General features: G+C 39.7%; 1 protein-coding gene across 15 annotated transcripts in view; it reads right to left on the bottom strand.

Moving 5' to 3' along the window:
* The window catches only part of TANC1 (tetratricopeptide repeat, ankyrin repeat and coiled-coil containing 1), a 344685-nt gene that overhangs the window by 83429 nt on the left and 244662 nt on the right, over window positions 1–16594 (bottom strand). For all 15 annotated transcript variants that reach the window (XM_060177864.1, XM_060177859.1, XM_060177863.1 and 12 more), the window contains one exon: window positions 5131–5394. In XM_060177864.1, coding sequence (XP_060033847.1) covers window positions 5131–5394 — 264 coding nt within the window. The remainder of the gene's footprint in view (window positions 1–5130; window positions 5395–16594) is intronic.

Consider the following 16594-nt stretch of genomic DNA (forward strand, 5'->3'; position numbering starts at 1 on the left):
ATACATTCTAGGTAACAATGGTAGAAATCTGCATAAACTTAACCCAATTTGGCCTGTGGGCTAAGTGGTGCAGCATAAAGTACTGTCTATCTCAGAAATATAGTTATTTTCTAGGATAATAAAATATAGATTCTTTTGTAGGCAAATAAGGAGCAACAGTTGTTATTCAAAAGCTAAGAATTCCAAGGATTAATTTAGTCATTAGTGGGAGGGACAAATATCAAGTTGGGTCAGCTGTCTGATGAGAGAACCCTCTGGCTACCATTACTTGGCTCTTCCAGAGGAATCCAACCACACCGTCTACCTGATTTCAATCTTTCTATGTTCCTCCTGAAGCCTCAGTCCTATTTTTAGCACCATCCCCTCTTATTATTCATTTAATAAGCACCCGGATGGCCCAATGGCCTGGCTCTGTGATGGTATTTCCCTCTGCTGCATTGTCCAGAAGGCAAGTAATCTTATCATCACCTTCCTAGTCAGTCAAAAGGCATCTGGAATCTTAACTTTACAACAGCATACACTTAGATCTCAAATCATTCTGGTGCAATCCAACTAGAAAGATTCTGCTAATTTCTTATGTAGGACATGCAAATGGGTCTACTTAAGACAATCCAATGACAACGTCTAGCTTTTCTCCAGCTCCTTCATAGCTTCATAGCAGGCAAGACTTTCTGGAAAGTTGCCAGGACCACATTCATCACATGGCTCCCTGTAATACAGCTTAAAACGTATTTCTAGATTCCTACTGGGGCCCCCGCCTGGACCTCAGTAAATGCTTCTCTTCTCATCATGCCTCACTGTGAATAAACACACCAACATGTAACTAAACCATGAATAAATATAACCTGAGGTTAGATATAATGATGAAAGAGGCAGCTATAGCTGTAACGCATAAACCAAAAACACTTCAGAGTCCAAACAGCTATGAACACTGGACATGATGCTTCATTACTGAGCAAACAAAGACACTTGGGAATTCTGAAGGGCTTCTTATTTGCTTTCTTCTCTTCACCTCTTAAAACACAACACTTAGTTCATAATTTTCTGATAAGTGAAAGGATTAAGAGTATGAAACTACTGTCAAGGATATTCTAAAGAAAAGACTGCAGAAAATTCTGAATATCACACACTTGCAGAAGATGCTGATGTCTTGAAAGCTTTACTTGAGGGAGTTGGGTGGTAGTGCAGCAGGTTAAGCCCATGTGGCGCAAAGTGCAAGGATCAGAGTAAGGATCCTGTTTCGAGCCCCGGCTCCCCACCTGCAGGGGAGTCGCTTCCAGGTGGTGAAGCAGATCTGCAGGTGTCTATCTTTCTCTCCCCCTCTCTGTCTTCCCCTCCTCTCTCCATTTCTCTCTTTCCTATCCAACAACGGCGACATCAATAACAACAATAAAAAAAAAAACAAGGGCAACAAAAGGGAAAATATATAAATAAATATATATTTTTTAAAAGCTTTACTTGAGAAATGTAGTTGTTACAGCTTCAGTTCTAAAACATGCAACAAATATGGTCTCAGAACCTCCTGGCTTTGAGTCTCTATTTCAAACATATTTATAGGTACAATGAAAATGGTCACTATACAATAAGCTTGTAATGCTCCAGCTAAAAACTATCTCTTTACTTTCTAAGGTACTTCCAAAACTGTTTTGAGAGTCTGCAGAGAATCAGTGCCAGGTATTCCCCACGAAGCAGAGCAGGTGCCTTGGACCATATCCTATTTTCTATTTTTTTAATTATTTTTATTTATTTATTTATTTATTGGATAGAAACAGGCAGAAATAGAGAGGGAAGGGGGGTGATCAAGAGGGAGAGAGACAGAGAGACACCTACAATACTGTTTCATCACTCATAGAACTTTCCCCCTGCAGCTGGGGTCTGGGGATATCTTATTTCTTCAAACATGCCAATAGTAGATTCTTGAATATTGCCAGTATGAGAACCATACTCACTTTTAGTATTTAACAATAAATGTGTTCAAAATATTTAACACTATTTAGAGCTAAGAAACAAGTAAAGCAATAATTTTATGCTGCAATAAATATACTGCTAACAAGTCTACAATTAAACTAATTATATATTATTACATGTGTACAGTCAAACATTTGGATGATAATTATTTTAAGATGCTGCACGAAAACAGTTTTTGCTTATTTAGGGTATTGGGTATGTGCAGTGGGAAGGGTAGAGGGATACATGTTTCTATAAGCTAAACAAAGAGAAAAATCCATTGAAGCAAAGTAGGCTATCTAATCAAAGTAAATGAAATTAAGTCCAACACTACTACCAGAGTTTTAAGAAAACTGGGTGATAGTTGTGTTTGCTTATTTCCTGGAAAACTAAAACAAATAATACACTTAGAAAATATTTCAGATCAAATCGATGGGGTTTACAGTCAACAATATCTATACACTTTTGCCATATTTGGGAGCTACTCTCTTCCCTGATCCAGCTTTCTAGCCCTTTTTCTAGCCATGATATTCATCTTCCCAGACTGTAACTTGGATCAACCTGCTTAACAGATGTCAGGCTCAGGCAAAAACTAATAAAGTCATGGGCCCTTTGGAATATACCTAAAATAGACCTACTAGCTATTTCCAAAATGGAGACCCCAAATATTCACCTGCAATATTCCAGCCTTTATGTTAATGATTAGTCAACAATTTGTATAGCTTTATATGTTAACTCTTTTTTCAGCCACCAGGTTCCAGATGCTAACATGATGCCAAACGGATTTCCCTAGGCAGACGACCCCACCAATGTGTTCCTGGAGCTCCGCTTCCCCAGAGCCCTGTCCCACTAGGGAAAGTGAGAGACAGGCTGGGAGTATGCATCGATCTGCCAAGGCCCATGTTCAGTGGGGAAGCAATTACAGAATCCAGACCTTCCACCTTCTGCACCCCATAATGACCCTGGGTCCATAATCCCAGAGGGATAAAGAATAGGAAAGCTATCAGGGGAGGGGATGGGATACGGAATTTTGGTGGTGGGTATTGTACCCCTCTTATCCTATGTTTTTTTTGTCAGTATTTCCATTTTATAAATAAAAATTAAAAAATAAATGAAAATATTTCAGAAATACAAGAAATGTAGTAAAAACACAAACTAGAACCCAAATATCCAACTTCTCATTCTGCTTTCTTATAATGCAAAAAGTTGCCCATGACTCAATTATATTTTAAGTAAGTTCTACTCAAGTAAATTAATTTTTACAGAGAACTGTGTAGTGAAACCTAGCCAACATATTTTTATAATCTGACAAAAAATATTTTTCATCAGACAGCAACCAAACAACCACAGTTATTTAGTTATTTATAACTGGGCTCAGTGATAGTAAAAACAGGCAATGGTTAGGACCTTGTTTCCCTATCCTCAGCCCCAGAAAGCTAGGTCTTTCTCCGGAACAGTTGTAAACAGAGGCTGGATATTGCTTTTCTTTCACCTGACATCCTTTCTCAGCCTTCATGTACCAATCACCTTTATCAGGTGGCAATTTGTTTTTCCATGAATCTTCTCATATAAGAGAGTTCAGTCCTTTTCACATGCCAGTCTTTCTGCAAAGAATGGTGTGTTTTGCCAGCTTGTAGAAGACAAACAGTGCTGCCCCATAGTCTATACAACCTGAATCTTTTTTTCTTTTTTCAAAAAAATTTCTAATTGCCATTCCCTCTTAATCAAGTTTTATCTTCAGCGTCAGGAAGGTAAGAAAAATATCTCTTAAACTTCTAGCTTAATAGGTGGTAGGAAGTAAGGCATTTGCTTATTTCATTCCAAAATGCTTTTTAGTTTATAAAATATGCAATATGGAAAAAAAAAATGAGCTAACCCATTAGTTCAGGCAGTTACTACTCAAACCCAGAGGTAAAACTCTCCCATTCAAGAGGAGGTCTAGCTCAAGTGCATAAACAGAAGCTAATGAATGAGCACAGCAGAAATCAGAAAGCCCTGTTCTATAATCACTGCAGTCTCCTGGGAAAGCTCAGCTCACACCTACTGTCACCTCACATGGCAGGAGAAAACATAAAATAACTTCAAGCAGAAAGCACAACCTCAAATGGGCACTCTTAACACTGTTAAATTAATGTATTAATGTGTTTCTTAATTAAAAGAGAGCTTCGTTCAAACCCCAGGCTCCCCACATGCAGGGGAGTAGCTTCACAGGCAGTGAAGCAGGTCCGCAGGTGTCTATCTTTCTCTCCCCCTCTCTGTCTTGCCCTCCTCTCTCCATTTCTCTCTGTCCTATCCAACAACGACAACAACAATAACTACAACAATAAAACAACAAGGGCAACAAAAGGGAATAAATAAATATAAAAAAATTAAAAAAAACAACTAATAATCAGAGTGGCCAACCACATCCTGAAAAAAATAAAAGCAGTATAAATTACATAAAAATCCTCTGATAGAGGAAAAGGGAACCTAGCTCCATGGTGCATGTTTGTGGCAAAGGAATTTTAAGTGCCATTTTGATAATGAAAGAAGAACAGAAAAATCGTTCCTTTTCACCTAAAACCAGTGAGCTAGAAACTCAAGGCCTTGGAGAAGGCATAACAGGTAAGATGCAGAGTTTCTTTCTGGACTATCCCAAATCAATCTCCTTACTGAGTGACTACCCACTGACCAATCAATGAACAGCAGTCACAAGCTTCTGCAGTAACCTCTTGATAAGGCCTATCTAGCCTAGTTTCATTTCCTTATGTAAAAGCTCCCACTCCCACTGCTTGTTTTTTTGATAGTTATGTATGTATTTATTTATTGGATAGAGACAGAGAGCAATCGAGAGGGAAGAGGTAGAGAGAGAGAGGAAGAGAGAGAAACCTAAAGTACTGCATCACCACTTGTGAAGGTTCTCCTCTGCAGGTGAGAGGCAGGAGCTTGAACAAGGATCCCTGAACACTGTAATGTGTCATGCTCTACCAGGGGTGCCACTGCCCAGTCCCCCACCACTTGCTTTAATCTGTGCATCCCTATCGGAATAGGATAACTTAAAGGCTGTTAAGTGAAACCCTATCAAGTGCACATATGAGTGAACTGAGGCCTAGAAGGTGAAGTGCCTCATCCATGATTATAAAAGTGATCTCAGAATACTTCAGACTGAGTGACAGAAAGCATCCAGGGAAGGTATGGCCTTACCTGCAACAGAGTTGGGCCGTGGCATTATTAGTGAGTTGGAGCTCTGAGAATAAGGGACTGGACCCTCTCCAACTGAGGTTTCAGCTTTGGGCAGCAAACTTTCCGTTGGTCCCGTGGGTTCCTCTTCTGCCACTGGGGAGCAATTATCTGCCCTGCGATCATGAAGCACTCCTTTCTGTATCCCTAACCTGAGGTTTCCGTCTTTATTCCATTCCAAACTGGAGCCACTCCGGTCATCGTTTTCGGATGAACTTGTAATTGTGGCTGAAATGAAAGACCAAAATACTTTGAAGGAGGTCAGGCCGTACTGTAGGTTTTGAGAGTTAACAAATACTGCCCTCCCCATGATCAACAGAAAGTTTTCCACACAGATTTTTATCAAAGTATGTTTCAAACAATGTATTTTGGTAAATTAAAAGAATGTTGCTTATCAGATGGGAAATAAGCTGCTATATCATTCTATAGGGAAGGAAAAAATCTGCTAATAAAAAAGCTGCTGAAATTAAGTTAACTGCAAGTCTACATAATTTGGAGATAACATAGCCTCTCTTTTAGCAAGAATGAATTGCCAACAATTAATTCATACCTTACTAAATTCTTTTAAAGTTTTAAATATTTTTTTCAAATTTATAGCATTTGAGGGGAGGGGGAGTCAGGGCAGCACAATAGCTACTGCTGAACAGTTGCAAGAGAAACCAGTAAAACAAAATTATAACTATACTGTCAAGCAGGGAATTTGATCCTGAGAATTAAACTTCGTAACATATATTCAAAAATGACCTAGAGAAGCAGACTTGACTTTATTCATTTTTTTTAACATATCAAGGGAAATCTCTATGCAAGCAGCATAGAGAAAACAGAAGCACAGGGATACTTGATTTTAGAATAAATGTCTAGCCAGTAAGAAGGAGAAAACATCTTGAGAAAAGAGGAGTACAATGAAGGAAAGAAGCAATATTCAGCTTACATAAAGTCACTTAAAGACACTGAGCCATAAGTGCTTCCCATGCATCATAAGTCATCATGAACCCAACACAGACTTATGTCTTTGAGAACAGAGGCCATATCCACTGGTCCATTTATGTTCCTCATTTGGGTTCAGGAACTCAAGTTCAATATACCAGGTCAAGGTATATTCAGAATTCAGTTGCCTGGATTCAAATATAACATGGTGATACTAGCCTGGTTAATTAGCTCCAATAGAATTGTGTGTTTTTTAATTAATTAATTTATTTTTATCTAGAACCAAAGGATCTGAAGGATTTTGTCTTGTTTATTTTTAGATTGCCCTTTAAGGGTTAAAAGTAAAGGCAAAGCAATTTTCTAGCTATAGTCCTGTGAACACAGGGTATTCTCCCACAATTCTAAGACTCTCTTTGCCCTACTTTGGACTCTATTTTACCGGTCATTTATTTTAAAAGACTACATACAACAATTTCTTTCTCTGAACAACACAGAGCATGACAGATATTAAGTTCTTAATATATGTTGGACTATTGGATGTCTGAAAAAACTTCTCCTTGTGTTCAGAGACACTATCTTTAATTTCATTGTGACAGTTTTTAAATTTTTGGTATGTCTCTAATCAAAGTCAATGTTGGCCTGGTCCATTATTCCTCTTGGGTGTCTGTAAATATTCCCAACATTTCTAAGTGTTCTATCAGCAATATGAAGCTACTACTTCATCTATTTAAGCTCAATCAAGTCTTTATTGTACTTTTAAAGTAAGTCCTACTTATGAGCATAAGTATAACAAGCATGATACTTTCCATCCTAAAAATGCCAGTGGTGGTAGCAATAACAGATAATATTTACTGAAGGTTATTACATGCCAGCAACTATTAAGTACTTGATAAGATTACTATAATTAATGAATGATCCTACTGCTTATTAATGACAATTATTAATGATAACTCTGCTGATAAGCTGTCACTGTGTTATAAATCTTCCTTTGTAAGTCCAGTGTTTGGATTCAGAATGGTTTTATTGGAAACAAGTTGTAATTAGTTAAAGTTCCCAGGATAGCCCATTCTAAATTACAGGAGAAGTTCCAGACTGGGGTGGGGATCTGATCTGTTTTATTGCTCTTGTGGGTTTTTTGTTTTGTTTTGTTTTGTTTTTACTGGGGACACAATCTCAAGGTAAAAAGCAAAGTAATGCTCTTTCCTAATTTGCTCCCAGTACCATGCACAGCAAATTCAAACCCCTAAGGATTTGAGGGTTAACTCAGTCCTCAGTCCAGGAATTCCCACTGAAGGGATTGAACTCCCCTGCTTCCTGTTACAACTGACAACACCATCTGCAGGACTTCACAATATCAAGAAATAACTAAGGCAACTGGGTATAGCAGGCCAGGACTCCTGAATTCCAGGGCCATGATGAAGGTCCACTTCCACTGTACAAACTGTCCATATCCACTGTACAAACTGTCCATGTCCTGAGGAGTGACAGCACTTAGATCCTGGCAGTGAGAGGAGGCAAGAATGAGTGAGGCAAAAAGGTCCTAGAAGCAGGAATAGTAGTTAGACAAGTCTTATTGGGAAATTGTGAGGATGTGGTAGAGCCTGGCAGGGCTTGACCTGAAGAGTGCATCTATCCTGTCAGTCTCTTTCTCTCTGAGAGGTTGAGCAAGGAGGGACAGGAGTAACCCCAAAGGTTTGTCCTGTCTTATCAGGCACCCTGCCTCACAAAGCAGCCTGCATTCCTGATACTATGGCCATTAGATAAAAAGAAAGGGAGAGATGTTGGGAAATTGTGAGGATGTGGTTGAGCTTGGCAGGGCTTGCCTTGAGGGGACATCCATCCTCTCGTCTTATCAGACTCCCTGCCTCACAAAGCACCTTGCATTCCTGATACTATGGCCTATCTACATAATCATTGTTTTGCCTGAAAGATCCCCACCCATTCCATTCCTTTGATCTATCTTCTTTTAACCCTCAAGACCCTCCCTGCTTGCAGGGTATTATTAATCCTACCAGTTAAAACCCTCGCAACAGTTGCTAAGGAAGTTCCTGCCTTTCCCAGACCCTTTTGCCTTTCTCCGCCCCTTTCCAAACCATGTCAAGCCATTTCTGTTTCTGATTTGCCACTTCCTGGTCTGACTTTTAAAACCCTGGGCTCTCTGATCAATAAAGAATCATATTGCCTCGCTGCCATGAGCTCCATTCATGAGTCATCTCCCTTGCATCCCTGAGTGAGTAGCAGCCCAGGCTGGCTCCAGTTGCGTTCTCTCCAACCCAGAGAGTATGTGCTGGGGAAGAGGCACCCCCACGCTAGCCCGGCATTATTTGAAAAGAAGAGGTCATTATTTGAAAAGAAGTTTGTTGATAGTAGGCTTTTAACTAGACTGTCCTACTGTCACTACAAAATTCAGTGAAGAGATTCAGTCCATTGTCCACAATCAACAGTATCTTGAGAGTCAGGAGGGGCTGAAGTTGTAAAACCATAGGCCTTCCTACAGAGATGCCCCTCTCCACAATAACCCTCTTTTTATATTTTTAAGTCAAACAATGCCTTTATTTTTATATTTTAAATTTATGTATTTATAAAATGGAAACACTGACAAGATTATAGGATAAAGGGAAACAATTCCCACCACCAGAGATCCATATCCCCACCCCTAATAGTTTTCCTGTTCTTTAATTCCATGGGAGTATGGACCCAGGGTCATTGTGGATATATGGAAAAGCCTATAGGTACTATAGGTTAGGAGGGGTACAATTATACACAATTCCCACCATCAGAACTCCGTATCCAATCCCCTCTTGAAAGCTCTCCTATTATTTATCCCTCTGTGAGTATGAACCCAGGATCATTACAGGGTGCAGAAGGTGGAACATCTGCTTCAGTAATGGCTTCCACGCTGAACATGAACATTGGCAGGTCGATCCATAGTCCCAGCCTGTCTCTCTCTTTTCCCAGTGGGTAGGGATCTGGGGAACTGGGGCTCTAGGACACTGGGTAGAGTTGTCTGCCCAGGGAAGTCAGGTTGGCATCACTGTATCATCTGGAACCTGGTGGCTAAAAAAGAGTTAAGATATAAAGTAGAACAACTTAACCCTTTCTAAGGACCCTTTAGAGGATGTCTCTTAGCCCAGCAACATGAGGGGGTATATATTAACTTTTATCTTACAAACATTATCTTAAGCATTTAATATTATTTGCTTTTATTTTTGATTTTTAGGTAGAGACAGACAGGTTGAGAAAGAAAATGAAAGAAGCCAATATGCAGGATGGGTCATGCTTGAATGTGGGTCACACACATGCCAAAGTAGCAAACTACCCAAGTGAGTTATTTTGTTGGTTCTGTTTCTTTTTCTTTTCCTTTCTTTTTTTTATTTATAAAAAGGAAACACTCACAAGACCATAGGATGAGAGGGGTTCAACTCCAAACAATTCTCACCACCAGAACTCCATATCCGATCACCTCTCTTGACATCTTTCCTATTCTTTAACCCTCTGGCAGTATAGACACAAGGTCATTTTGGGATGCAGAAAGTGGAAAGTCTGACTTATGTAATTGCTTCCCCGCTGAACATGGGCAGTAACAGATAGATCCATACTCCCACCCTGCCTCTCTCTTTCCCTAGTGGGGTGGGGTTCTGGGGAACTGGAGCTCCAGGACACATTGGTGGGGTTGTCTGTCCAGGGAAGTCTAGTTGGCATCATGCTAGCATCAGGAACCTGGTCGCTGAAAGAGATTTAACATACAAAGCCAAACAAATTGTTGATTAATCATGAGCCTAAAGGCTGGAATAGTGGAGATGAAGAGTTGGGGGGGGTTCTATTTTGTAGATAGCTAGTAGGCATATTTTAGTTATATTCCAAAGGGCCTGTGGCTATACTGTTTTTTGTTGTTTGCTTTTCCCTGAGCCTGAAATCTGATATGCAGGTGGATCCTAGTGGAGATGATGTCATGGATGGAAAAAGGAGCATAAAGCTGGATCAGGGAAGAGAGTAGCTCCCTAATATGGGAAAGGGATATAAACATTGTTGAATATAAACCCCAGCGATTTGATGTGATCTGGGGCCCATATTCAGCTTAGGAGCCTATGTGATCTCTGCATCCCTATAGATCTGAGCTCACATTTGTGGTCATGAGTAGGAATGTTCCAAGCTTCCCCAATACCAGGACCCATGTTCCTCAGGTGTAACATAGAGTATGTTGTCCAGCCTCCCTTTGGAGGATGGAACATTCTCTAACGATGTTGATCCAAGTTGAGGGTAAGTTCCTATAGGGCCCCACAAAGGGGTCTATTGTGTTGTTCCTGATAGAGATGACCAGTGACAATGCAGAGAGGGATTTATTCGAGATCTAGGCCCATCATAGCTGTTTGGGAGAGATTCCTGTAGCCAAAGTCCATATCTACATGAGAGCAGCTGGTAACAGTCCAGCAAGTTGAGCCACCACCTCCAGTCTGTTTTTACCAACAAAAACACTGCTTAAGGGAGGAGAGACCCTTCTAAGACTCACCAAATGCAACTGAGTGATAATGCTAAAAAAACTTGCTTATAGTTAAAAGGCCCTCAGGCTCCCATAACCTCAGGGGAAAAAAAAGAACATAAGATGGTTTGACAGCCACTGTGGTTCAACTGAGGGACTGAGATAACACTGAAACAATTGTTAATTTCCACAATTATAAACTCTTTAACTACCTTTCAAGACACAAGTCAATCTAGACAACAGTGATCACTGGATTGCAAAGTATTGAGAGGAGGACCTCATAAAACACTATATACAATGGTAAAAAGGAAGAAATGAACAAAAGCCCAGATAAAATCCCCCCAAAGTAGAAGCAAATAAGAATGAGGACAACATTCAAACACTAACTGAGGCATAAGGAACAGGAGTGAGGAAAGAGTTTTAAAGTATTATCATCAGAAATGAGAAAATGATAGCAAAGGAGATCACCTGAGACCACAATACAGTAGGACTAGAATGAATTCAGAAACCCACTGAATCACTGGTAACTGCAAACATGTGGGACTTGTGGACAGAGAGGAGCCTAAGGAGAGATTGAGAAGCTGGTACAGTCTGTCAGTTTACCAGTTGAGGCACCATCTCCAGTCTGTTTTACCAACAAAAAGACTGCTGAAGGGAGGAAATGACTTCTCTAAGACTCACCATATACAACTGTGAGTCTCCATTGCTACTGCCCTCAGAGGCTGGAGCAGCAGAGGGGAGGCCCTGTATGACATCTGGGAACAAAATACTGACCAGAAAACTCAGGAGAAGAGTTGGTTGCCTAGCAGTGGGGCTGTATAGTGGGTGCCTTTCCACATTGTTCTCCTGAAGATAATATGGTGAATAATTGCCTCAGAACCTACAGATTATACACAGCACTTGTTTAGAAACTCAGAAGGCCAAGCAATGCTGCCCAGCTTAGCAGAGAAGCTGAATTGAGCCCAGAGCATTGGATCCTTGGAGAGTGAAAGTCTTTTTGTATAACAATGTGCTATATCTGCCCCACCCTGATTTATCTCTTGGTCAGGAGTGATTAAGTAAAGAAGCTTACTTATAGTTTAAAAGGCCTCAGGCTTCCATAGTCTACTGGAAGGAAAAGAACAAAAGAAGCTTTAACAGCCTGTGCTCCAACTCAGGGACTGAAAAAATATTGACAGAACTGTTAATTTCCACAACTGTGAACTCTTTAAGTATCTTACTTAGACACAAGTCAATCCAGGCAAGAGTGATCAGTAATTTGAATAGTACTGAGAGAGGGACCTCATAACATACTATATAGAATGGTTAAACCAAAAAGAAGAAATATTGAAGAAACAAACTAGAACACAAGCCCAGCTAACAGACCCCCAAAGGTTGAACCACAAAATATTGAGGTCAACATCCAAACACTAGTTAAGAAAATAGTCACATGAGAGAGAAAAGAGTTTGAAAGAACTGCCATCAGAAATGCAGAAACGACTAATGAGATGCTGGAAGAAAACACTAATCATCTCAAGGATATTAGAGAGCTGAAAGCTGAAATAGCTGAGCTAAGAACACAAATAGCTGAGAAAGCTAAAACATCAGAACAAAGTAACAAAATAGATGAACTCCAGAAAACAGTAGAGGGGAGAGAGAATAGAATAAATGAGGCTGAAGACAGAATTAGCAAGATCAAAGACAAATTAGAGACAACTGAAAAAGAAGTAAGAGATCTCAAAAAGAGATTAAGAGATACTGAAAACAACAACAGAGACCTGTGGGGTGACTTCAAAAGAAATAATATACTCATTATTGGCTTGCCAGAGGAAAAAAGAGAGGGAGGGGAAGAAAGCATTCTTCAGGACATAGTAGCTGAGAACTTCTCTAGTCTAGACAACATCAAAGACAATTAGGTTCAAGAAGCCCAGAGAGTCCCAAACAGAATTAACCCAGACTTAAAGGCATGGAGACACATCATATTTAGAATGGAAAGGAATAAGGATAAAGGAGAGGATCCTGAAGGCTGAAAGAGAAAAAACAAAGAGTCACCTACAGAGGAAAACCCATAAGATTAGCAGCAGACTTCTCCACACAAACCCTACAGGTCAGAAGAGAATGGCAAGATATCTATCAAGCACTAAATGAGAAGGCCTTTCAACCAAGACTACTGTATCCTGCTAGACTGTCATTCAGACTAGATGGAGGCATAAAAACCTTCTCAGAGAAGCAACAGTTGAAAGAATCAACTATCACCAGGCCTGCCCTGAAAGGTCATATCACCATAAATATGCCATATATCAGAACACTCAACAAATCTACAAGATCGTTGTTAAAATATCTTCAATCTACAAGAACGATGTTAAAATATATTTAATCTTTGATATCAATAAATGTCAGTGGTCTTAATTCACCTATTAAAAGGCACAGAATAGAAAGATGCATCAAAAAAACAACCTAACAATATGTTGTCTGCAGGAAACCCACCTAACTCAACAACACATACACAGACTTAAAGTCAAAGAATGGAAAACTATCATACAAGCCAATGGCCCACAAAAAGTGGCAGGAACAGTGATTCTCATATCTTACACGATAGACTTTAAAATAAATAAAATTAAAAAAACATAGGCATGGGCATTTCTTAATGCTCAGGATCAGTCCTTCTTCAAGGAAGTTCATCTACGCCGATGACATATGCTGTGCAACTCAGGCATCAAAGTTCGACATCCTCGAGGAAACACTCACGAAAGACATGTCTCTGATATCTGATTACTGTAAAAAATGACGACTAATCCCTAGCACTGCAAAAACGGTATCATCTGTTTTCCATCTACACCATGCCTTGGCCTCGCGTGAGCTTAATGTGCAGTTTGGCGATACGAGAATCCGGCATGAACCCCAGCCAGTCTATCTTGGCGTTACTCTCGATCGCACTCTGTCATTTCACGAACATCTCATAAAAACTGCAGCAAAGGTGGGCACGAGGAATCACATCATTGCAAGACTGGCCAGCTCCTCATGGGGCGCGAGCGCTTCCACACTACGATCATCATCTCTGGCATTATGCTATTCCACTGCAGAATACTGTGCCCCAGTATGGTTCTGTAGCCCCCATGTCCACTTGGTCAATTCCAAATTATATTCCTCCATGAGGATAATTTCTGGAACCATCCGTTCCACCCCGGTTCCATGGCTGCCAGTTCTTAGCAACATCACCCCGCCAGATATTCGTTGGGATGCGGCATCATCTAAGTTCATTTCCCACGTCTACGCTCGACCGGACCTGCCAATATACGCGGATATCTTTGCCCACCCTGTCCAACGCTTGACGTCTCGTCACCCAATCTGGTCCCCTACGCCTACACTGAACTTCTCTGTTCCAGACTCTTGGAAACAGAGTTGGCAGTCAGCTGAGGTAAAGAACAAACACCTCATCACAGACCCCTGCAAGCGTCAACCTGGCTTTGACCTAGTACGTTATGATTGGGCCCTCCTCAATCGCTATCGAACAGGCCATGGCCAGTGCGCTGCTATGTTCCATCGCTGGGGAGCCAGAGACGACCTGAACTGCCCCTGCGGCTACAGACAGACTATGACCCACATAGTCAACGACTGCCACCTCTCCAGATTCAAAGGAGGTCTCGAAACTTTACATCAGGCTCAACCTGATGCTGTTGATTGGCTACGGAAGAAGGGCAAACGCTAGAAGAAGTCAATCAAAAGGGCTTAACAATTATTAGCATCTATGCACCCAATGAGAAGCCATCTAAATACATCAAACATCTACTGAAAGAGCTACAACAGCAATATATTAACAGCAACACAGTAATAGTAGGGGACTTCAACACCCCACTCTCTCAACTTGAGAGATCATCTAGGCAGAAAATCAATAAAGAAATGAGGGAGCTAAATGAAGAAATAGGTTAACTAGAACTAATGGACATTTTCAGAGTTATTTATCCCGAGAAACTGAATACACATTCTACTCAAGTCCACATGGGTCATTCTCAAGGACAGACCACATGTTAGGCCACAAAGACAGCATCAGCCAATTCAAGAGCATTGAAATCATCCCAAGCATCTTCTCAGACCACAGTGGAATTAAAATAAGGAATTAAAGTAACACTTAACAATCAGCAAAAGATTAGTAATAGTCCCAAAATGTGAACGCTCAACAGTACACTCATTAACAGCTACTGGGTCAAAGAGGAAATAAAGATGAAATCAAAATGTCTTGAAGGTTCAATGAAAATGAAGATACAAGCTATCAAAATACTGGGAACACAGCTAAGGCAGTACTGAGAAGGAAGTTCATAGCCATACAAGCCCACTTTAGGAATCAAGAAAAAGTACAAATAAATAACCCAATTTCATACCTTAAAGACCTAGAAAAAGAAGAACAAAAGAACCCTACAGCAACCAGAGGACAAAAATAACTAAAGATAGGGCAGAAATAAATAATATTGAAAATAACAAAACCATACAAAAGATCAACAAAAGTAAATGTTGGTTCTTCAAAAGAGTGAACAAAAATGACAAACTTTTAGCCAGACTCACAAAACCAAAAAGGGAGAAGACCCAAATAAATTGGATTGTAAAGAAAAGAGGAGATATCACAACAGACACTTCAGAAATTCAATATTTCATGCGAGGCTTCTATGAACAACTCTATGTCACTAAGCTAGAGATCCTGGAAGAAATGGATGATCTCCTCAATACTCTCGAACTTCCAAAATTAAATAAAGAGGAACTAGATAATATGAACAGGCCAGTCACAATCAATGAAATTGAAACAGTTATCAAAAACCTTCCCAGGAATAAAAGTCCTGGATGAGACGGTTTTACAAATGAATTCTACAAATTCATTTAGAATTCATGTAGAATTCAGGAAGAAGTAATACTTCTACTTTTAAAAGTCTACAAGAAGATTGAAGACACAGGAATACTCCATTCTAGCTTCTATGAAGCCAAAATCACTTTGATTCCAAAAGCAGATAGGGACACAACCAAAAAGGAAAACTACATACCAATATCTCTGATGAACACAGATGCTAAGATATTACACAAAATTCTAGCCAACCAGATACAGCAGTATATTAAAAAGATTGTTTATCATAACCAAGTGGGGTTTATCTCAGGCATGCAAGGTTGGTTTAATATATGTAAATCAATTAATGTGATCTATCACATCAACAAAAGCAAGATTAAAAACCACATGGTCATATCAATAGATACAGAGAAAACCTTTGACAAAATCCAACATTCCTTCAGGATCAAAACAGAAAAAAATGGGAATATATGGAAAATTCCTGAAGATAGTGGAGTCTATATATAGCAAACCTACAGCCAACATCATACTCAATGGTGAAAAACTAGAAGCATTTCCCCTCAGATCAGGTACTAGACACTGCTGCCCACTCTCACCATTACTATTCAACATAGGGTTGGAAGTTCTTGCCATAGCAATCAGGCAGCAGTAAAGAATTAAAGGCATACAAATTGGAAGAGAAGAAGTCAAACTCTCCCTATTTGCAGATGATATCATATTATACATAGAAAAACCTAAAGAATCCAGGAAGAAGCTTTTGAAAATCATCAGGCAATACAGTAAGGTGTCAGGCTACAAAATTAACATACAAAAGTCAGTGGCATTACTCTATGCAAACACTAATTAGCAGAAGAAAATAACCAGAAATCAATTCCTTTTACTATAGCAGCAAAAACAACAATATATCTAGAAATAAAACTAACAAAAGAAGTGAAAGACCTGTATACTGAAAATTATGAGTCATTAATCAAGGAAATAGAAAAAGCCATAAAGAAGTGGAAAGATATTCCATGTTCATGGGTTGGAAGAATTAACATCATTAAAATGAATATACTACCCAGAGCCATATACACATTTAATGCTATCCCCATCAAAATCCCAGCTGAATTTTTTAGGAGAACAGAACATAAGCTACAAATGCTTATCTGGAAGCAGAAAAGAACTAGAATTGTTCAAAAGAATCTTAAGAAGAACCGAACTGGAGGTATCAC

This window comes from Erinaceus europaeus, chromosome 18 (assembly GCF_950295315.1).
Source record: "Erinaceus europaeus chromosome 18, mEriEur2.1, whole genome shotgun sequence".
NCBI classification, from domain to species: domain Eukaryota; kingdom Metazoa; phylum Chordata; class Mammalia; order Eulipotyphla; family Erinaceidae; genus Erinaceus; species Erinaceus europaeus.